Source organism: Pteropus medius, unplaced genomic scaffold (genome assembly GCF_902729225.1).
Source record: "Pteropus medius unplaced genomic scaffold, Ma_sr-lr_union100, whole genome shotgun sequence".
Lineage (NCBI taxonomy): Eukaryota > Metazoa > Chordata > Mammalia > Chiroptera > Pteropodidae > Pteropus > Pteropus medius.
Genome location: NW_024346501.1, coordinates 530,627 through 553,241, shown reverse-complemented (window position 1 = coordinate 553,241; position 22,615 = coordinate 530,627). Strand labels below are relative to the sequence as shown.

At 41.5% G+C, this 22,615-nt stretch overlaps 1 protein-coding gene across 1 annotated transcript; it reads right to left on the bottom strand.

The window, feature by feature from the left end:
- Positions 1 to 7,144: 7,144 nt before the first annotated feature.
- On the bottom strand, positions 7,145 to 9,498 carry LOC120613139 (ferritin light chain-like). Its single transcript, XM_039875749.1, has 2 exons — positions 9,478 to 9,498; positions 7,145 to 7,753 (listed from the first exon to the last, which is right to left on the bottom strand). Exons 1-2 carry the CDS (start codon positions 9,496 to 9,498, stop codon positions 7,145 to 7,147), a joined length of 630 nt encoding a protein of 209 aa, XP_039731683.1.
- Between the last annotated feature and the right edge of the window lie 13,117 nt (positions 9,499 to 22,615).

Sequence of the window (22,615 nt, the reverse complement as noted above, 5' to 3'; positions counted from 1 at the left end):
ATCCCTTCCTTTCAGTCTCTGTGTATCTTTTAATTTGAAGTGAGTTTTTTTGTAGGCAGCATATGTAGGGGTCTTGTTTTCTTATCCTTTCAGCCACTCTATCTTTTGGTTAGAACACTTTAATTCTTTTCCACTTAAAGTACTTATTGATAGGAATGTAGTTGTTACCATTCTTTATTCCTGTTTTTGATATATGTTTTTTCTTCTTAAAGAAGTCCCTCCAACATTTCCTGTAATACTGGCTTGGTGGTGATAAATTCCTTTAGCTTATTTTTGTCTGGGAAGCTCTTTATTTCCAAATGATAGCTTTGCTGGATAAAGTATTCTTGGTTGTAGATCCTTGGTCTTCATCCTGTCAAATATATATATTTTTTTTTTGCCAAGCCCTTCTGTCCTGCATAGTTTTTTTTTTTGAGAAACCAGCTGCCAGTCTTATGGATGTTCCCTTATGAGTAACCATCTGTTTTTCTCTTGTTGCTTTTTAATATTCTTTCTTTGTATTTAATCTTTGGCATTTTATTTATGATGTATCTTGGTGTGGGCCTCTTTGGATCTCTGATTTTTGGAATTGTCTGAGCTTCCTGGGGTTTTATGTCCATTTCCTTCACCAGGTTAGGGAAGTTTTTCATCATTATTTCTTCAAACGGCTGTTCAATATCTTGATTTTTTTCAGTTACGCCAATCAGACGGATATTTGGACCCTTAATAGTGTCCCACATGCTCCTTAAATTATTTTAATAGTCTTGGCATCTTTTTTCTTGCCATTCTCATTGTGTGTCCTGATTGGCTTTCCTGTCCTCTAGATAGGGTATTTGATCCTCTTCTTTATTCATGTTTTTTATTCCTTTGTTTATTCCATTTAATATACTTCTCATCTCAGATAATGTGTTCTTCATTTCAGACTGGTTCCCTTTTATGATTTCCATTTCCATTTTTATGCTTTTTACCTCTTTGTTGAAGTTCTTACTGAATTTATCTACACTTCCCAAAAGTTTATTGAGCATCTTTATAACCAATGTTTTGAACTCTGCATCTATTAGATTACTTAACTCCATTATATCTGGATCTCTGTTCTCTTCTCTCATATGGTTTCTGCTTCTTTGTCTTCCCATTTTTGCTGCCTTTCCATGACTATTTCTATGTACTAAGCAAAGCTCCTAAGTCTCCCAGTCTATTTAGTGTGGATTTATGAAGTAGGTGTCCAGTGGCACAGTCCTGGGAGGGGTTCAGCTGCAGGCCAAACTTAGCCCAAGCCTCTGCCCCTCGGGGCTACCTGTTAAGATTCAGCAAGCAATCCACAGATGCTCTGTTTATAGTTGCTTCAAAAGGTCACAACAGAAACTGAGGTCAGCTGCCTCCAATGTGAGTCTAGGCGCTGCTCAGCAAGGAGCACCTGACTCGATGAGGATACACCTGGAGGTGGCTTGGGTGGGGCCATGAGTTGAGGAAGGCGGAGTTTCAGGGAATCCTCTGGGTGGAGTGACCTCTGTTATCCAGTTTGATGATGTCATGGCTGTGGTGGCACTGTGTCCACGCACTGGGAGGGGGAAGAGCTCAACAGGGAACAATGGATAACATTAGCACTTCTGTACAGAGCAAGTCTCACCTCGGCTCTGACTCCCTGTAAAGCACGCAGCCTAATCGGCACTGGTGCTCAGAGTGAGCAGGTCCGTCACAGCGAAAATCTGCTCGCAGACTCAGCCGCTTTAAGAGCATCTGCCACTGCCGCTGTTGTTGCCACAGCCTCCATCTCATTCAGCTGCTTGGTACCAGGCAGCCCGGCATCCTTGTCCCGTCCTACCTCCTGCTGTTGCAGGGTGATTTCTTGTATTTCTCCCTAGTTGTATGGCTTGTTCCTCTAGATCCCAGGTGATTCTTCCTTGCTGCTGCTCCTTGTTTCTGTCACAAATTTGATTTAGTCGCCAGAGGGATGAACAGAGCCTCTATCATCTACGCCATTTTCTTCCCTCACCCCAAGGGCAAACATTCTGATTCCTACAAATAACATCTGCCTCATGGAGTTGCTGAGAGGATTCTAATACATGACTCACGTAAAGCACATAGCATAGAGCAAGGCATACAAGAGGCCATTTGTTCATTCATTTGATAAATATTTGTGAACGCTTGTGTTGGGCACTGTTCTAGCCACTGGGAATGTAGCAGTAACAAAACAGACAAAATTTCCTGCCCTCATGGAGCTTACATTTTAATGGGGGAGAAGGACAATAAGCAACAGAGATAAATAAGCCATATATTATTTTAATATAAGTGTTGAGGACAAAAACAAAGCAGGGAGTGGGAATATAAGAAAAGGAGTTGCAGATATAGATAGGGTGGCAAGAGAAGGCCTTCCTCAGAGCGTAAAATGTGAGTAAAAGCCTAAAGAACATGAAGGAGCAAGCCATCTAGACATGTGGAAGAGAATTCAGCGTGGAGAGGACTGTCCAGAAGCCTTTAGATGGTAGAGCCCTGACATGACCAGGGAAGAGGGAGGTGGCCAGAAGGCTGGAGCAGAAAGACAGAAAGAGAGAACTGGAGAGACAAAGTCAGAGCTGATGATGGGAGTTGGATGAAAGACCATGTGGACCATGTAATCGGTCTGTATTAGTGACTTGCTTACACTAGCCACAAGTTGCTCACACCATCCTCTTACACCGTTACTGAACTTTTCCGTTTTTACTTAATGTTCTGTCCAATCTTTCTTAGATGCTCAGTCTGAGCATTCTGAAAGTAAGGCTCCCGCTGTAAATAAATAACTAATTTAATTTGCCTTGTCCAGCACACTGCCTCATATAGAGTTGACCCAATGGATGCCAATTGACTGATGCAGAAAATCCTATGTGGTCTTCTATTTGCTGCACACACACACACAAAATTAGTGGTGTTCCTGTCCCAGTGTCATATGAACTCTTAGAAAAGATAGCACAGCTTTTAAATTTGAAAGTCGAGTGAAGTGACTTTAGCTTGTCTGCAAAGTAATAAAAACACAGACCATATCCTTCAGAAATGATATCTTAGTTCATCATTCAAGCAGTAACAAAACAAAACAAAACAGAATAGTTTCAGTGTCTGTTTAAGCTTTCAAATAACCTTTTGACCAGGAGCAAAGATGTATTCCACAACTTAACAATGGAGGTTGAATGTGCCAACCAAGAGCCAAGTTTGATGGGCTCACACATTGGCAGGCAGTTGCAGAGTACCGAAGACCCTGAGTCAGCTGCATTCATCCATCACCTGTCTCTTTCAAAGAAATGACAACCTGAGTACTATGCTATGATAAGAGACTTGATCGAAATTTCTCAGATACATCAAAATGAACAAGATGTGTTTGCACTTGAATCAAAATGAAGTTTCCTAGTACCTCAAATAGAGAGCAGGAATATGAAGTCAAGCCAAAACACCATTTATTTTATCGAGGTACTGTTAAGTCTCTTAGGTTCCATGGTCCACAGACAGCCTGTCTCTCCAGCATGTCTTTTTAATTTTAGTATCCCTCTTAGTCCTACAGTTCCCTGACCCTTTTCTTCTCTTGTCATTTTCTTTTCTTTTTTATTTTTATTAAACTTATTGGGGTGATATTGGTTAATAAATTATATAGGTTTTGAGTGTATAGCTCAATAACACATAATCTGTATATTGCTTGTGTGTTCACCACCCAAGGTCAAATCTTTTGCCGCCATGTATTTGACCTTCTTTACTCTTATCTACCTCCCCTCTCCCCTCTTTCCCTCTGGCAACCATAAAACTTGTCTGTATCTATGAATTTTTGTTTGTTTGTCTTGTTTGTTGCTTTCAGTTTTATATCCCACATATTAGTAAAATCATATGATTCTCAACTTTTTTTTTTATCTTGCTTAGTATGATAATCTCAAGATCCATCCATGTTATCACAAATGGCAGTATTTCATATTTTCTTATGGAAGAGTAATATTCTATTGTATATATGTACCACGTCTTCTACTTCTCCTTTATCTAGGAGAACTCTGATCTACTCTGTTCATCTCTTGGTTTACCATCATAATATCTCCATTCTCATACACCCTCCCACCACTCCGTCTCACCTACCACATGTCAGGCCTCCATGAAGGCAGGCACCTTTTTTAAGAGTTCTATTACCCAACCCCCTACTAGAATGCCTTTGATAGTGCTGGATATAGAGTAAATTCTTGTTTTTTAAATCTAGATGTTTTATTTATATAAATAATCATCTTGTTCCAGGAGGAATTTGAGATGATTTATAGAAATAGACACAGTTCATTAGGATATTTTTGATCAGGATGTTATAGCAAGAGATTGAAAACACTAATCTTTTATCTCATTTATGATTCTTCTTTTGGCCCTTCTCGCACCTCTTCGTGATATGACAAAGCCTCAGATCCCATAAGACAGGTCTCCTCATGAAACTGTCCTCTAAATCCAGCCCAGGTGGGGAGACAGCCATGGCTTGACTTATGTGGAATGGGTGTGAGGCCTGGTCTGCTCTATGCAATAGTCACTTTGAGATAGAATGTTTGCTACCATTTAATCAGTTTCGTTTCCAAGACATTCCAAAGACATTTAAAAAATGTTTTTTCTTCTTTGGTACTGTGTCTGCAATTAAAGAAAAAAACCCTAACAAGCGAATGATGATATCTGGAAGGCCAAAACTTCTTGCCCCTCATTTTGCTGTGGTTAGTTGAATCGCAAAGAACAAAGCACACTTTTCTAACTCATTTATGCTCTGATCTTACTTTTCTTTTATTATAGCAGGAAAATTGTAGAACATTTAATAAGGAGAAAGTCATCTACTCTCCTAACTCATAAAGTATAATTTTTTAAACATCTGCTTCTAAGCTTTTTACTACTTGTAACAATAGAGGCTTTTATTGTGCTTTGTTCCTTAACATTATTTCCCGTGCAGTAATTCTAATATCTGCATAATATTCCTTCTATGGTATACCATAATAATTCTCCATTAGTTAGCATTTAAATTGCTTCCAATTTTTCATTGTAAGAACTGCAGTGAGCGTCTAGGAGCATATGTTTTTTCTTATAGTTTGGATTATTTCCTTAGGATAGATTCCCAGAGGTAGAATTATGGGCCAAAAGGCTTTAATATTTTTATGATTCTTTACATATATTGCCAAATTGCTTTCCAAAGGATCATACAGCTTTACAAAGCCACCATTGATACAGGAGGTAGTCAGCTTTAGAGCACCCTGCCAACTCTGGAATTGCAGGGACTTAATCTGTAAATTAACTAAGGGAGAAAAAATATGTTACTAAATTCAGTCTTATAATTAAGAAGTATGTCTATTGCTATATTGGTTATTGTGCAGTTCTTATTTCCATATACCATTGACCTCTGAACAGCATAGAGTTGAATTGCAGTTCACTTAAATACAGATGTTCTTCAATAAATACCTATACTGTTTTCTATTCGTGGTTGGGAGTCTGCAGAGGCAGAGGACCAACTATATGCATTGATCTATATCATTTTATATGGAGAGCTTGTACTTCTGAAGATTCTGGTATCCATGGGGGTCCTGGAACCGAGCCCCTGTTATCTACTGAGGGACAAATAACTTTTGGGGAAATCAGAGGTTATATGCAGATTTTTGACTGCACGAGGTCAGCATCCCTAACCGCTGCGTTGTTCAGGGGTCAACTGTATAAACATGTATGTGGTATATATGTATTCTATGTACATCTGGCATTAAGGGAATCAGCTATTCTGTTTTGGAGCAGGATGGACCCTGGAAGCCCAGTGTGTCCCCCACAAGTTCCCGCTTGTGGCCCAGTCTATCATTACACTTGCCGGGACTGAGGACCTCTAGGCCTGTGTGAATAGGAGCTACCCATGTCCTGCAGGCCGTCTTCCTGGAACCAGGGGTTCCCTGCACTGCACTGCTGATAGGAAGTGGGGAAGGTTGTTTGAGTCAGACCCCTTATGGACCTGTGCCGGGAGGATACACAGGGCCGCCGTGGGGGTTGGTTATCTCAAGTGTCTCGCATCATGGCCATGCCTAGGATGGCAATACTAAATAGTTCCCCTGACATCTGGCTTCAGGGGAACAGGCAACTCTGCTATGGAACTGGGGTGGACCTTGGCATCGCTGTGAGTCTCTCAGAAATCCTCACCAGGACCCAGTCCATCCTTTCAAGGGCTAAACTGGGTACTGATTCCAGGGTCCCTATAGACCGTCGTAGAGGGCCGTGCCCATGCATTTTGCTCCCCAGGCATTGGGCTGTCTTGGCCTGTTGGATAGGGCCTGCCCTGGCCCACCATGCCATCTCTTTGAAGCCACCCAAGGAAAGAATGAGGAAACCAAATGGAGTCACCATAACCAAGCTAACAAAATTGCTTAAACCAGAATAGGCAGAAACATGAGTGTGAGGAATAGATTTTATCCTCCTTTAACTAGCCTGAAGACTTAAACTTTTGAACTTTTCAGTTATGAATCAATGCCTAGAGGTATATATAAATGTGATATATACCTCTGAAGAATTTAGGAAAGAATGTTCATGTGTCCAGACCACCTGACATCTGGAAGATTACCATCTCAGATCAATCCAGAGATTAAGGATGCAGGACTGATTCTTCTCGAGATGTGTCCTTCCTTCCTTCCTTCCTCCTTCCTTCCTTTCCTCCTTCCTTTTTTCCTTCCTTCCCTTCTTCCTTCCTTCCTTCCTTCCTTCCTTCCTTCCTTCCTTCCTTCCTTCGCTTTCTTCTATTCTTCCTCCTTCCTCCTTCCTTCCTCCTTCCTCCTTCCTTCCTTCCTTCCTTCCTCAACTTCCTTCCTCCTTCCTTCCTTCCTTCCTTCCTTCTTTTCTATTCCTTCCTCCTTTCCTTCCTTCCTTTTCTTCCTTCCTTCCTTCCTTCTTCTATTTTCCTTCATCATTCATTATTTCCGGCACCATCCTCATACCATCCTTCCTTCTACCATTTCCTTCCTTCCTTCCCAGCTATTTCCCTTCATTCCTTCCTTCCTTCCTTCCTTCCTTCCATTATTATTCCTTCCTTAAACTATTTATTATTATTCATTATTCCATTATTCCTTCATTCCATTCCATTCCTTCCTTCCTTCCTTCCTTCCTATTCCTTCTTCCTTCCTTCCTTCGGCTTCCTTCCTTCCTTTCTGCAGCTGCAAAAAGCTTTAATGTTTCAATTTGGTCCAAGGCATGGAGAGGGCTCCAGGGTGGTTAGAAGGCTGCCTAGTGGTTGCAGGGAGAGGCTCAGGCACAAGACCAACCCTAGGGGGGTGCAGAGGAGCCCCTCTAAAACCTCTGAGCTCCAAAGGCTCCTAGTCATGCTTGAGGGTGAGCCTCTGAAGAGATTCTTGCCCAGCCCAGCCTGGGGGCCGGCCAGCCTGCAGAGGTTAGTCAGGTGGTCACTCATCTTCTTGATGATGATGATTTTCACCTCCTCCTCTAAGTCACGGATATGAGGGTCTGCGTGGGCAGAACCCTGGGTATGCGGATTCAAAAAGGTCTGGTTCGGGTTCTTCTCCATGACCGTGGTGGTTTCCATTGGCATCCTGAGTTTTACCACACTCATCTTGGGAAGGCTTCTGCAGGTCCTGGAAGAGGATGAGGCCACCATGCTGGTTCCCTCGCATTTCTCCTCAACCAACTTGCAGAAGAAGTGGCCCACGTCTTCCAGAGCCACATAATCGCGGTCAGCATAGAAGCCCAGAGAGAGGTAAGTGCAGGAGGCCAGCAGATGCAGGTTGACCAGGCGATTGACAGCAGCCTCCACGTCAGTGGAAAAATTCTGATGGATTTAAGAGCTTGTGGTTGTTTGGCAATAAGGAGTTAAGCTCAAAAAACAGAGTTGGCTGGTCTCAGAAGCCAAGGATGGCTGAGCAGGTTCTCAAGGTCACAACTGGAAAAGAGGTTGAAGGTTAGTCAGAGGCTGGAAGAAGGGGTGTCCTTGAGTCTGTTCCGTCCAAACACTGTTGAAGCAAGAGACAGATCTGGGGGACCACTGAGGGCGCTGCCCTATCCTCCTGTCTTTTTTCTGCCTAACACACTTCCGTACCTTCTCTGCACACACCAACATAATGTCATAACACTTCACCAAGGCAATAATTAAAACTCAATAACCCAGTGGCAGAGATACCTATTGTATTCAGGCACAGTAAAGCTCCATGCAGGCATGGTAAATTTCCATGCTAGAGATCGAGTAGCTGGATCACACATGTGTCAATTAGGTCAGACCCGCCTCGAATTAGACAGCAGGAGCTTCAGATCCACAGCATGCTGTCTGGTGGTGGAAACTGTGGAGTGTCCAAAATGAGAGTGTCACATACTATCTGGAAAGAATCTTGGTCCTCTTGTTCTGGGTGTGTGTGTGTGTCTGTACATACAGATCTCGGGCAAGTGTGTGAATTGATGAAAGTGAGTTCTCAGAACGCTTCCTTAGTATCATTCTCAAGTCTTAGGGGCAGACTGTGTTCTGTTTACATGAAGGCACTTTACTTTCTGAGGCCAAATGATGAAGGAAGTAACATTTGTGATGCTTCCACACCTGCCCTCACTTTCCCTTGGCTGTGTCCCGATTCTCCTCCCTTGCTCCCGCCCATGGTGAATGAATGCCTGCACATGGCCCCATCCCAAGGTCTGAGCTGTAGAATCTCAGAGCTGAAAGGCATCTCAAAAATCACCTGGGCCAACTCTTTCCTTTTGGAGAGATGAGAAAACTGAGTCCAAGAGAGTAAAGTGACTTGACTTAGGTTAGTGTGTGGGAAAACCAGCATTAGAACCAAAGCGTCAGGGAGAAAGGGCTTTCAATAAAAGGTCAGAAGACAGGGCTAAGTCCTAGCTCTGCCTTGTAGGAAGTGCATGGCTTAGTAGGTCAGTCACACACACTCACTCATTTTCACAATTGTTCTAACCACCTCTGTATCCAAGGGACTGTTGCAAGTACTGAATTAAATAATGGATGTGAGAGAGGGCTTTAGAAACTGCAAAGCATCCTATCAATATATGATTTTTGCTATGCTCAGTCAGTGGCCTATCAAGGCCAGTCGCATGTGCAGACATTAAGAAAGTGCATTTTCTGTAGAAAATTTAAAAACAATTATAAAACCTTATGAAACCGACTAAAAGTTAGGTTGCTTTTTGTTATCACTGTTTGGCAATTCTAAATAATGTCTAAATTTTTCTTTCCTGAAAAATTCCTTTGTAGGTCTGAATTCCAAATAATTATTGTGCTTAATATTAAATTTTAATAACATATAATGATAACATAAGGATATGATAATAATAATATATAATAATAAAAGTTTAACTTACCATATTTTTGTTTCTTATCCTTTCATAAACCTTGTATCCAACACAAAAGTTAATTCAGACATTTCTCAGTTAGGATTGTCAGATTTATTAAATAAAAATATAGGATGCCACTTAAATTTGAGTTTTGAATAACAATGAATAATTTTTTAGTATATCTATGTCTCATACTCATTTGGAACATACTAAAAAATTATCACTTACTCGAAATTCAAATTTAACCATGCGCCCAGTATTTTGTCTGGCAACTCTATCAGTTATACATGAGGATGCAGCTACATGCTTTCACTCAGAATAAGTTTACTTGGGGGCACAATTGTGTCTCCAACTCTGGTAGTTATACTTCATTTAAACATTGGATTTCAAATAAAGATAGCAAATAAGTGATAAAGACAAATAAACAGAGGTGAGTCCTTCAATTCTGTCGTTCTACGTGGCCAGTTGGAGTTTTTAACATGTTTCTTAAAATTAAGAGTAAACAGAGTATGAACTTTAAGGTATAATATTTTTGTTTAGTAAATGCAAATTTTAGTTCCCATGACACATGAAATATTTTACTAAATGTTGTGGATTGAATTGTGTTCCCCCGCAAAATATGTTGAAGTCCCAATCTTCAGTATCTTAGAATATGATTTTGGGGAGGGGGGGCGGAAATAATGCTGTTGTAGATATAATTAGTTAAGATGAGGTTGTACTGGAGTAGAGCTGGGCCCTTAATCCAATATGACAGGTACTGTTATGAGAAGAGGAGAAAGAGACACACACACAGGGAGGACAGTGCCATGTGCAGACACAGACACACAGAGAGAACGCTACATAACAATGGAGGCAAATACTGGAGCGATAAAATTGTGAGGCAAGGAACGCCAAGGATTGACAACCCCGCTGGAAGCTAGGGAGTGGCGGGGGAGGATTGTTCTCTACCGGTTTCAAGAGGAGCATGGCCTTGCTGACACGTTGTTTTTGGAACAGCTTATTAGAGGATGGAGAAAGCTTTGAGCCGTGACTCTAAATGTTTCTACACTCAAGAAGATTGATTATTATGCCTGGGAGTACTCTGAGATTGGAAAGCCAGTGGTCTAGAACAACATGAGTGGCAGGAAGTCAGAATAATAATAATACTAATAATATTACTATAGTGAAGATGACAACCGAAATGCCGGCATTTCTGTAGTTTTTACAATGCACTAGGCCCTCTGCTGTATTAAGTATATATTATCTAATTTAATCCTATCAACAGCTCTGTGAAAATATTATTCCCACTTTACAAATGAACAAACTGAGCCTCAGTGGGGGATAAATAATCTTCCCAGGGTCTAGATATCTGCCTCAGAAGCCATTGCCACCCAGAGTCACCATCCTGAGTGGCCAGAGGAAAAGGAAGCATCAGAGTTGCCCAGAGTCTGGTTTTCTCTGCTCACCCTTGTGCTCTGGACCAGAGAATCCATTTTACAAATACACATTAAATGTCTACCACATCCCACACGTTGTGTGAGGTGATTGAAAGGATGGCAAGGAAGCAGGTGGCCCAGTGAACATTCCAAGACCCCATCTTTCATCCTTATCCTGGGCTTTTTGAGCCTTTTATTCTGGAAACCTCAGTCTTTCCTTACACCTCCTCAGCCACAGGGCCTGTAAGCCCAGGCAGTGTCAAGGCCAGACTTTGGTGTAACCTGCAGAGCTACTGTTTCCAATAACGCCCCTTGAGGAGGCTCAGGGACAAACTGGAGAGGGACAGTGTGAATGCCAGAATAGCCACCCTGCCTGAACTTTTTACAAACAGCTTTCAAGAGTGAATGGCTCTTTAGGTCTGTTTAGGTCCTCTGTTCCCGTGTGCCTTTTTACCCTCTCTCGGTTCTTAGGCCATGTCTATTCTGCAAAGTAGAAGAGTATGAACAATTTTCTTCCCCCCTCTCTTACATTAACTCCTTATCTGCAGGGGCATTGTCTTCCTCATTCTTTGGGTTCCTTCTATGAGCCTGGCACCAAGCTAGGCATATCATAGTTTTTCGTTTACTTTCCATAACTTGTTTCGTAGAACTTATGAAGTGGGCACCGTATTATTCCCATTTTACAGAGGAGAAATGAATATGTTCAGAAAGATGAACTACATTTTTCTAAGTCACCCAGCTAATAAACGACAGAGCTGGGATTTGAACCCAAGTCTCCCTGACTTCAAAGCTCATGTTCTTTATATTAGGCCACACTGACATTTAGAACCATTTACGGTGAGAGTGGCAGAGGAAGAAAAGAAATGCAATTATACATAGATTTCACCTTTAAAGTTATGTCCAACGTCTGCCTTTGCCTTTTCTTTCAATTAGAATTGCTAGGCCACCAGCATTAAATAGCACACGTCCTAAGCTACCGAGTCATGCTGAAGAAACTGAGGAAGGTCCAGGTCTTTCTGAACAAATAAAGTGGCCCAATCCTAGAGGCAGGGGATGATATTCACACAATAGGGGCTTCACAGGAATCTCAGTCTTTGTAGAAATTTTAAATAACCATTGAAAGACTAGATTTTCCTGGTATGCACTAAAGAGCCAAATATTCTTCATTTTGAAAAATTCTGACATGTTCTCCCTCCCCAGCCCACTCTGTTCTCAATGGCATTATTGGCTTTGTCTTTAGCAGTAATGTGGTTATTGTATTTAGAAAATCTATGCAACCGAAAAAGAAAAAACAGAATGAGTGACTTTACTAGATGTGGAATGAGGAAGTAAAACATTTTCATTTTTTAAAGTTAGGTTTTATTCTTATACCTATACCTAGACATAGCAGTGTCATTCTCAAAAAAATCACTGCTGTGGGTGACACTGGTGGTAATGATGGCACCCCACACTAGGGGCTGCATCAGCTGCTTATAGTCATAGACGAAAAATCCCAGCTTAAAATTTCCAGGATCTTTATTTGTGTTTTGTTTAAGGTTTCTGGCTTATTCCAAGATTAAAATTTTCCTAAGTGTATAATAGCTATTACTATTGTTTGCCAGATGACTCTGAAACTGTGCCTTCCTTTTTCTCTCCTCAAAACTTGTCAGAGCCCATCATTTTTGCTTTTAGCTGGAGTAGTTCTTAGGTCTGTATAACTTCCTTGTGGTTATTTTAAGCAAGACTTATTGAGCAGAGACCAGTTTTGATTGGCTTAGAGCCTCTTGTTGGCATAAAATGTAATATTTATTGATTGCGGAGCAGGTCCACAGGTTTTAATACCTTGCTTTTCATGTTTTTGTTTAATGGGCATATATTTTCTATATAATATTGGTACTGCTATTCCTAGGCATCTCATAAAACTGTTTACCTATGCATTGGTTTTAGAGATAGTATCTGTACAATAGTTAACTTAATGACTGCCTAACTGAAGTGCAATTATCTATTTTCCTTCCTTCCTAACTCCCTTTCTCCACCCCTCTCATCCCTCTCTCCCTTTGGCAGAATTTCTCTTTATAGGCTGGGCCTCTATTTGCCTACAATATATGGGAACGGATGGGGTTGGCTGACTGCTTTTATATTTTTGTGCTTTTCCTGGTTAATCACATTCAACTTACTAAAATTGCATGAAATAAAAAGTTCTTCCAGCAGGCGGCACTGTAGGCTTACAGAGGCTCTTGAAGCTGCTTGCTCCAGGCCCAAGTGCACATCCTACAGTCCGAAAAGAAACCTTACTTTCTGAGTTTGTTCAAGGACAGAGTCACACGCCCAGGATTTCATCATAGAATTCAACAGCATTGTCATGTGATCCTCTTACAGACAAGGCAATCAATAGAGGCCAGGTGGGACATCAGTGCAATCCTCAATAGAGGGTAAGTTAGCTAATTAATGTAAGCATTGCGAGTAATCCTGGTGAAGCACCAAGATGGTGGCTTTTGACATGCTGTGTTAGTGGAAACTGACTAAAAGGAGGGAAACAAACAAATGAACCAAGTAAACCAAACAACTTAAGTATGAACAGAGCATATGATAATGCAGTGAGTGGTTCTTAACCAGAGGTACTCATCAGTATCACCCTTAGAGCTTGGAACAAGATCAGCATTCTTTGATCCACTCCCAAATGCTCCGATCAATAAATCTGGGTGGGATCTGCGTAACTGTGTTTTCTTGAGTTCCACAGGTGATTCCAGTGCATACTCCTGGTACAACGCCTCAACGCCTCTGTATTATTCTTAACTCTCCAGTTAGTGTGGAAAAAGGGGAAGAACCCATCATGTCTAGTGACCTTTCACTTTTCTGAATCATTTCGCTCAGCTTTAAAGTGGGCCAAGTTGCAGAGATGGACTAGTTCCTCAAACCCAGAGTCCAGACTTTAGCTATGATCAGGTGCCCAGATATCTTTGCATTCCTGCCCCGCCCCCAGTCCCCCCCACCACACACACACCCCAATCCCCTATAAAAAGCACTGGGACCATGCTGAGTGGAGAGACATCACTGGTGAGACCCTAGCCTCCCTCTCTAATCATCAGTGATGTCATTAACGGGTATAACCTGGTCCTTTCCCCAAGGTGGGTAAGTCATATGAAATGGAGCATCTTTCATTTTCTAGACAAAGAAGTAGCAAAGGAGTCTGAAAACAGTGCTCATTCAGGTCACTAATTATTTAATGATTTGGGCCTCAGAAATTCCTCAAAGAATAATTAAATTTGTTTGCAGTAAGAGGAAAGTAAAATACAGATGCTCCAACTTATGATGGGATTATGTCCTAATAAACCCGTGGTAAGGTTAAAATATCATAAATCAAAAATCTATTTAATACACTTAACCTACTGAACATCACAGCTTAGCTTAGCTTAGCCTACTTTAAACATGCTGAGCACAGAGACTGTGACTCATTCATAGTAGAATGAATTAATGATGCAAGATTAATAGACACGTAGGGTTTTCTTCATCTGCAGGGAATACGGGTGGTCATTTAAGGGGTACATCTGAAATAAAGAGAAGCAACACTCACCTGCCACCTTCCAGTCTCCCATATATCAGCCAACCAGGTATTTAATTTTACCGATAATTTCATTCTTTGGGTTAAACAATGCCCATGCCTGAGGGACTCTTTGAAAATGTAAAAGTCCCTAGGAAAGACAGACCAACCCCTTGGAATAAGTGTGATGACCAAATCTTTTCCCTTCAGGCAGGAGGAAGAGTTCAGGATGGCCCATGGAACCACAACTCAGGAGCATAGGATTTGAGAGACAAGTGTCACCTCAGGATTCTGCAGAGAATTCTGCAGCTCTGGGCAGAGATGTCCTACTACAAAGGACAGGTTTTGGTACAAGAGAGCACTGTAGCTGGATTATGAAGGAGTAGAATGTTGGAACAGAATCCAAACCTTCATTTCACAGAAGCAGCAGCTGAGGCCCAGGAAGAGAAAGGATCTAGCATAAGATTAGCGTGGAGACTTCACAATCCACATGCCAAACGGTTTCAAAAGTGACGTAAGCAGTGGCACTGTACAGTCCTGGTGCCGCTGGCGAGGCCACATTCCCAGTGCCAGAACTTTGCTCCGCATTCCACTGGCTGCTCACTGACATCCGCCAGGGCTCTTATTTTCAAAACCAAGGGGACTATATTTTTAACATGAATCTGCCTTTTTAGCGAGTGCTCCAGGTGAGTCTGATGTACATTAGGTTTGGGAACTACTTGTCTTGGTTATCGGGACTGTTCATAGAAATAAACATAGAGGTTTTTTTAGTGCTTAAAAGAACCTTGAACATAGCGTAAATCCTCTTATTTTTTCTTTTGAATTATAGGCAAGTTGTACATTACTAACCACAGACTATTTCCATGAAAAAAAAAATGCAGAAACCAAAAATGGACAAAGTAAGAAAGAAGTCAGAGAAAAAATGAGCTTACTAGTGCTACATCTGAGCGTCTCCTTAGCCCCTTCGTTTCCCAAAGGAGCAAATCAGATCTAGAGATGTTAACGATTTTTCTCAAAGTCACACAGGTAGTTTGCGACAGAGCTGAGCCTAGGAATCTGGGCCCTCTGTCACCACTCTCCCAAACACATAGGACTGTATAAGCTTAGAGAAAAGTCTTGTGGGAAAGAGACCTCACTGTTCACAGCTGTTAGCTCTAGAGACTAAGATTACCAACGTGGATTTTCATTTTATATCTATCTGTATTTTTTGAACTTGTTCCAGTCACAAGCAATACAGGAGACTAGATTACCTAAAAATCTTCCTACTTCAAACTCTTTACAATGCTGCATTGCAAACTGCAAAATAGGACTGAGCTTGCAGAAGAGGAAATGCAATGATCAGGTGCTAAGAGTGAAAGGGTTGTTGACAACCAGGGTGGCTTTGCCTGAGGCCATCGCTGCCCTGGGGAGACAGGAGATGAAGCTTTTGGCCCACAGCCCACAGAGGTATGAGTGAGCCCCTCACACAAGCCAGGCTGGGAGGGCTAAGTCCACCCAGGAAGAGGATAAGGAAATGCTGCTGTGTCTGCCGAGGCTCGGGACAGGAAGTGTCCCTGAGAACTTGCAATTTAGGATTTATTCAAGTAGAAACTGTAGTATATTCAGTCAAACTAGAAATTAATAGAAAAGGGACAACTTTTTTTAAAAACAATCTTCAATGTTTGGAAATATAATAACACATTACTAAGTAAGCCTTGGTTTTAAGAGGAGATAAAGTAAATTAATAAATGCTTGTAATTAAAGGATAATGAAAACAGTACGTGTTAAAATATGTGGAACAGCTAAAGAAATACTTTCAGAGAAAATTATAACCTTAAATATGTTGAACAGGAAATTTTAAAAGGTTCAAAATTATAAGCAAACTGTTCAATTCAAGAGTTTGGGAAAAGAGCAATGGAGCAAACACAAAGAAACATCAAGAAAGGAAACAAAAAAAAAAAGGACAGAAATTAAGTAGATAGAAGCGAAAAATAGCAACAGATTAACAAAAACAGCAGATGGTTTGTGAAAAAAGACTAGTAAGAAAGATATATGAAAAGGAAAAAGAGAGATGAAATAAAAGTACATAATGAAAAAAGGAAGTAATACAGACACTTCAAAATTTTGTGAAGGTTGTTATGAATAAATATATACTCATCAATTTGAACCATAAAAAGGCCATCGTTGCAGAGATGAATGCTAAGCATGAGACCAACAGCATGGACTCCCTCTCACCAAGGCTGATCTAGCTACCACTGCTGCTAAAAGTCTGATACACTAGTTGCATATTCAATATGCTTTTACCACAGCGCCCACAGTATATAGTTTGTGGGCGCTGTGGTAAAAGATGACCAATCAGCCGTTTGACGGCAGGTGATTATATTGGACTATCTCCTTCTCTTTAATTCAGCCTTATTGATATATTTCCCATTGATGGGTTTCCCTTTCCTGGAGTAAGAAATATGCTCTAAGAAAAAACAGAAATATATCAGTATCTTGGCCAGCACCATTATCTGAGGTCTCACAGAGGGCCTGATTTAATACAGTAGGTCCCACCTGACATTGCCTCAGACCAAGGGGCCTACTTTATGGCAAGTGAGTTGTGAAAATGTATACATGACTATGAAATCCACTGGGCATGTCATGTACCACATCACTTAGAAGCTGTTGGCCTGATAGAGTGTTAGAATGTCCTCTTAAAAGTGTGCCTAAGGAATCTGCTTGGGGTTGGGGGAGCTGTCCTTCTAGATGAGGTATGATATATTTTGAACCAAAGGTCATCATAACATGTTATTTCTTTATAGTTTGCTAGAAAGCATGGATCTCAGAACCAAGAGGTAGAAGTAAGCATAGCCCCTCTAACCATCCCTCCTGGTGATCAGAATGGGGAATTTGTGCATCCTATCCCTAAAACGTTTACCTCTGCTGGGCTAGAGGTTCTTGTTGCCTGAAAGGAAGAGAAAAGTGGTGAGATATTTCTAACATCGAACATTGTAAAATTTCTCTAAACCTAAGCTATAACCCAAATCTAATCAGTTCAGATTCCTCATGTCAATAGACTATCTGGCAAAGAAAGTATTTACTATACAGACAGGCAATTTACTATGATTATGATGAGGGGATAGAACAGCTGTTGTGTAATGGGGCAGGAAGACGTACATTTGAAACTCAAGCATTTACCTGGATGCATCTTGATCCCTGTATACCTAGAGTTCTAAATAAAGAAATACATGAACAACTGCAGCCTCCATGCTATGACAAAGGCATGGTAAGGAGAGGGGGGCAGTCTCAGACTCCTCAGAGATGAGGGTCTGGGTTATCTTATGGGGCAAGCAACCTAGACTAGAGAAACTACCAAGAATGAGAGGGGTCTAAAGTGGATGTTAGAAGAAAGAGTCAAGTATAAATTATGGCTTTAGCACCAACTGAATAGCAGGGTCCGTACATGTCCCACTAACTCTCCTATCGAACTTTGAAGAAAATCTGTTTATTTATATATTTAAATATTGTGACTGGCCACCACAATGACAGAACAGAGTGAACTGTTCTATCAGTGATGTGAGTGGTACAAGGCATACCCTGTAATGGCCACCACAATGACAGAACAGAGTGAACTGTTCTATCAGTGATGTGAGTGGTACAAGGCATACCCTGTAATAGACACCATGGGTGCTCCATCTTATCTCCCAGGCATCCACCTTTCAGATCCTCCAGCGACTCAGTTGCATGGAATAGCAGGTCTGAGGGCTTTCTCTGGCTGCTGGAGCACAACTGATTTGCATGAGGTTAGGCCTAAGTGTTGGAGGAATTAAAGCCTCTTGGGATCAGATGACTGAACTGAGGACTGAAGAGAGTTATGGCTACATGAGCATGAAGAGTTTGTCATTAAGAAGATTAAGTGAGGATTGCCATTAACAAACTGCAATTGTCATCATGGATAATTGCGTCTTGTAGAATCTACTGTTCTTTGGCCTTACTAACCTCTGTTATCAGCTGCATTTTGCCTTCACTATCTTGGACTGTTTGTCCACTCTGGTTCTATGAGAATCTGTTTTCTTTTCGAAGAGGCCCACCTGCCAGTTAAGGCCATCTGTAGTCGCCAGTCACTGAGGACCAAGACAGTAGGATGGAGTCATGGGTCTGCTCCATCTTCACCATCTCAGAGGGCCCTGTGAGGGCGCACTCGTCCATTTTCAGGTCATGCCAGACACATTGCCCTAGGGATCTTACCATGTCACCTCCCATGAGGTCTACCACGGGGACCTCCTCTGCTTAGAGAACTTGTTGACATGCTTCTCCAGGCTACGGAGCTGTTCCTCCTTGCTCCAGTCTCTGAAGCTGTCACCGGCACCAGGAGTGTCACCCTCAGCAGTAGCAGAGTGACTCCCTTCAGCTGGGCAGAGGTTCCACTGCGACTTCTGTGTTCTGGAACCGCTGGCAAATCTGGGTCCCCTGCAGGGCATAGGCTCCTGTGACGGGATGGGCGGCTACCTCCGGGATACTGAGCCCGCATGCATTCTAGGACACTGAACCCACATGCATTCCAGGACGGTGGAGGGCTTGGGTGGTGGCGTCTGGCCTCGGCGGAACAGTGTGCTCCTGCAGCTCGGGTCCCACACTCCCCGCTAGGCCTCATTGTAGCTCAGCCAGTCGGCTCCCGCAAGGCCACCGCCTCCACCACCACCGTGCACCACTCACAGGCTGCATGCATCCCTCTTTCCGTCCCTGTCACCACTGGCCCACTGCGGGACGCATTTCTTAGTCTCCTTCCCCTTTTCCCCAGCAGCCCCCAGGTGCCAGCCAGAAGAATCATCCTGTGCCTTTTACCTGCACTCCCAGCAACTCCCAGTGAAGTCGAAAGCTCCCCACTTTCCAATTCTAGATATCACCTCCCCATCTCAACCCCCACACCAAGTCCTCTTTCCGTCACACGTAGTGGGCTCTCAGACGCTTCAAGGACACTCAGGATGAAAATCCACGCAGACCACCAAAATGAGAACTAGCAGAGGCTATTTATTCAGAATTTGCTGTGGCACAGCTGTCAGTCACCATCATTTGTGTTGGACAGAGACTCCACGGCAGAGTTTATAGTGGAAAACAGAGAAGGCTTCAGGTAGGCCCTGGCTGGAGGCTGTTGACCTGGGAAAACTAGAGGCAAGCTTTCTATGTGGTTGGTTTGGGAAGTCTATTTGGCTTTCTCTGGTTGGTCCTGAGTTGCAAGCATAGGGCTGGCAGGGCAAACATTAGGGAAGTTTGAGTTTGTTGATCAAATCTGGGCCATTTTGGATTGGTCGTTGCAGAGACTGTGGGTCAGAGTCTTATTTTGATGTATAATCTATCCATGATACCTTGCATATTGTCCCCACCACTCATCTCCTTCTGCTTCCTTTAACCACATGTACCTTTCCAAGTGAAAGCTGTCATTGGGAGTTCTCAATAAAATCTAACCTTCCAAGGTGCTGGAAGGTTAACATTTTTTCCTGAGATGAAAAGCTTCAAATAGAGGCATCTGGTACACACAGCCTGTGGCCAGGGCTGTGGCTTTTAGGCCTTCAGCTCTGTAATGCAGATGGGCAGCTGAGCTCTTCGATTTTCAAACTATGAACAACCCCCACTTAGTTCTATTGAAGTACAGGCAGCCAGTGGTTACAAAAAAAATGCATTGTCTATGTTTTCATCATATTCTCATAAATAGCAACTAAAAACTTAGTATACACCACATGCAAAGCCCTATGTTACACAAGTAGATGAAGTAGGGTGTGGTGGATATTCTGTGGCCACAAATTTGGTATTAATCCAGTTTCTGAATTCATATAGCCTCCCAAATTAATTTTTAAAGGCTTTTCCCCCCGTACCTGAATGTTCACCACAGTATGAGAAAATATACAATGCCCTGATACCCAGAACTTTCGAGCATCTTGAAAAATCCTCTATTGATGAAGAATAACGTTTTGTCTCTGTCTTTACTCTCTCCCTTTGTCTAGTTAGCAGCAATTGAAAGATAAACTGGTGATTCATTAGATGCTATTTAGTTTGTTCTGTCAGCTGTTTATTAATCTGAAACTTCCTGTTAAGATACAGGGTGTGCTTTTTAAAGAAACCTTACACAGCATAAGTTTTTTGGGGGTGAATAGATGTACTAATATATAAAGAGGATCTGTGAAACTTAGTTCTGTACGTAAGCTATTTTTTCCCCAGCAAAATTTTGTGGAGACTCACTATGTGCCAGGCACTGCTCAGTGCACTTGTGGTACAGGAATGAATGAGATAGTCTCAACTTTCAGAAGTTTACCATCTACTGCAGGGAGACAAGTATAATAAAGTGTGGTAAGTACAACCATAGATGTGCAAGGTATGGCGGGACACAAAGCGGGGACAGGAAAATTCTAGGGGAAAGGAGGAATGAGAACGTTTTCACAGAAGGGGCTCTAGAAGGAATCTGGGCAAGACTTTCAATAAGTAAATGACATGACAAAGATGTCATAGTTTGTTGACAACATGGAGGGACAGATCGAACAACAAAGTAGGAAAATTGTTTGAAGGTTATTTAAGAGGCTGTTGCAACGATGTAGGCAAGAGATGAAAAGGGCCCAATTGAAGACAGAAGGGATGAAGAGGAGATTTGAAAGAATTTTTACAACAGGATGGGACAGAGGTGGGTGAGGAAAAAAGTTGAGTGAAGGTTTTTATTTTGGAGCACTTGGTAAATGGTGTTAGCATTAGATGGAATGAAAAAAGAGAATCAGGTATGTTGAGCGGAGCCTGTAGAGACAATGGGTTTACTGTTGGAACTGCTGAAGTTCAAATGCTATGTGTGGATATCATTTGTTCATTGGAAATCCAAGTTTGTAGTTTGAGAAAGAGGTCTGGGCTGAAAATACAGATGTGAATGACTTCTAACAATCTGGAAGCATGTATCTATTAAAAACAGATTGTGTTTTCTGTTTACAGTGCTTGACAAATGAGTAGTGCTTCAAGAGTATATAGTGTTTATGTTAAAACATAGTTTTCAGATAAAGTGTAAGTGGATTCTAGATCCTGGCTTTTTTCTTTAATGGTGTGAGCTTTTGCATTAAAGGTTGAGCATATCAGGAGAGGAACGGAGCAGTACGAACTGAATACTATCTACAAATTAAACTTCGGGGCGTTAACATTGACATTAAAAGTGTTACTTGCCTTTTCAAAACTAGAGATTTAAAGGACACTCTGATAAACTATGAAAAATTGTATAGTTGCATTTAATCTTGGAATGCTGTAAAATGAAGGTCTTTTCTCAACAGTGCTTTGCTAGTTCCTGGGAAGTTGCTAAAAATGTGAAAGACCTGTCATCTTTCACCATACAAAGTGGAATTTTCAAGAATACCTTTTTGTAAAACGTTTTCTTTGTATCTAGGAATCTAATCTAACCCTAACCTTATCTCTAACCCTGAACCCTGAACCCTAGCTCTAGCCTCAACCCTAAACCTAAGTGTAACACTAACACTAATTCTAGTATGACTCTACATCCATATGCCCAAATCTATACCTCATCTTAAGCTGAACCTTAACTCACACACCACAAACCTAATTGTAATCCTGACTCTAAACCTAAATGTAACATTAATCCTGAGTCTAACCTGAACCCTATTTCTTGTCACTAACCCTAACCTGAACTCTAGAACTGTATTTCTTTTCTTTTTTTTTTTTCCTTTTTATTTTTTTAGGGGAATGGGATAGACCTATTAGGGAAAAATGTTCTTTAGGTCTCCAGTAATTAGATAAACAAAACTGAGAAATGAATTTCAGATTAAGTGAGTAATTTATAAGCAGATCATCAGCAGACCTCTTTAACAACATGTGATTAGATAGCCTGAACTTTCTGATAGATATCCAAAGGTCTGGGTATTATTTCTGGATGTCTACAGGACATCCTTGCTTCTGGTGATTTCAGTGAGTATATTTAATAAGGATTGCTGTGAAAAGTCAATGAATATCTCTAAGAGGCAAGATCCAAATTGAGGGTACAGTTTCATAGACTTCGCAAAGGTGTATGCTTACCTCGATCTCAGTCTTCTAGGACTTCCAAAAGTATAAGACCTTCCTGCTCCAGAAGATTTACAGAAGACCGGAGCTTTTCTATTTATACCTACATTCCAATGTGACCTGAATCTTGACCTTACCAACTAGAAATCATCTAGATTAGACTAGCAGTCATTAAGACAATGTACAGTGTTTTAGAAGTAATATAAGATATTTTATTGCATTCAGAGACTTTACAGCCAAGCTGAGGAAAAATGATTAACATACATAAAACAATGAGAAAGCATGATGGGGCAGAATGTAATTCAGTGCTCTGTTATGTATACAGACCCGGTTCAAAGCATGGTCAATATTTTCTCTCATTTGTCAAGTACTTAGCAGCTTACGAAAATTTTGCAATACACATTCAATCTTCCCAGGATCCTGGTAAGTT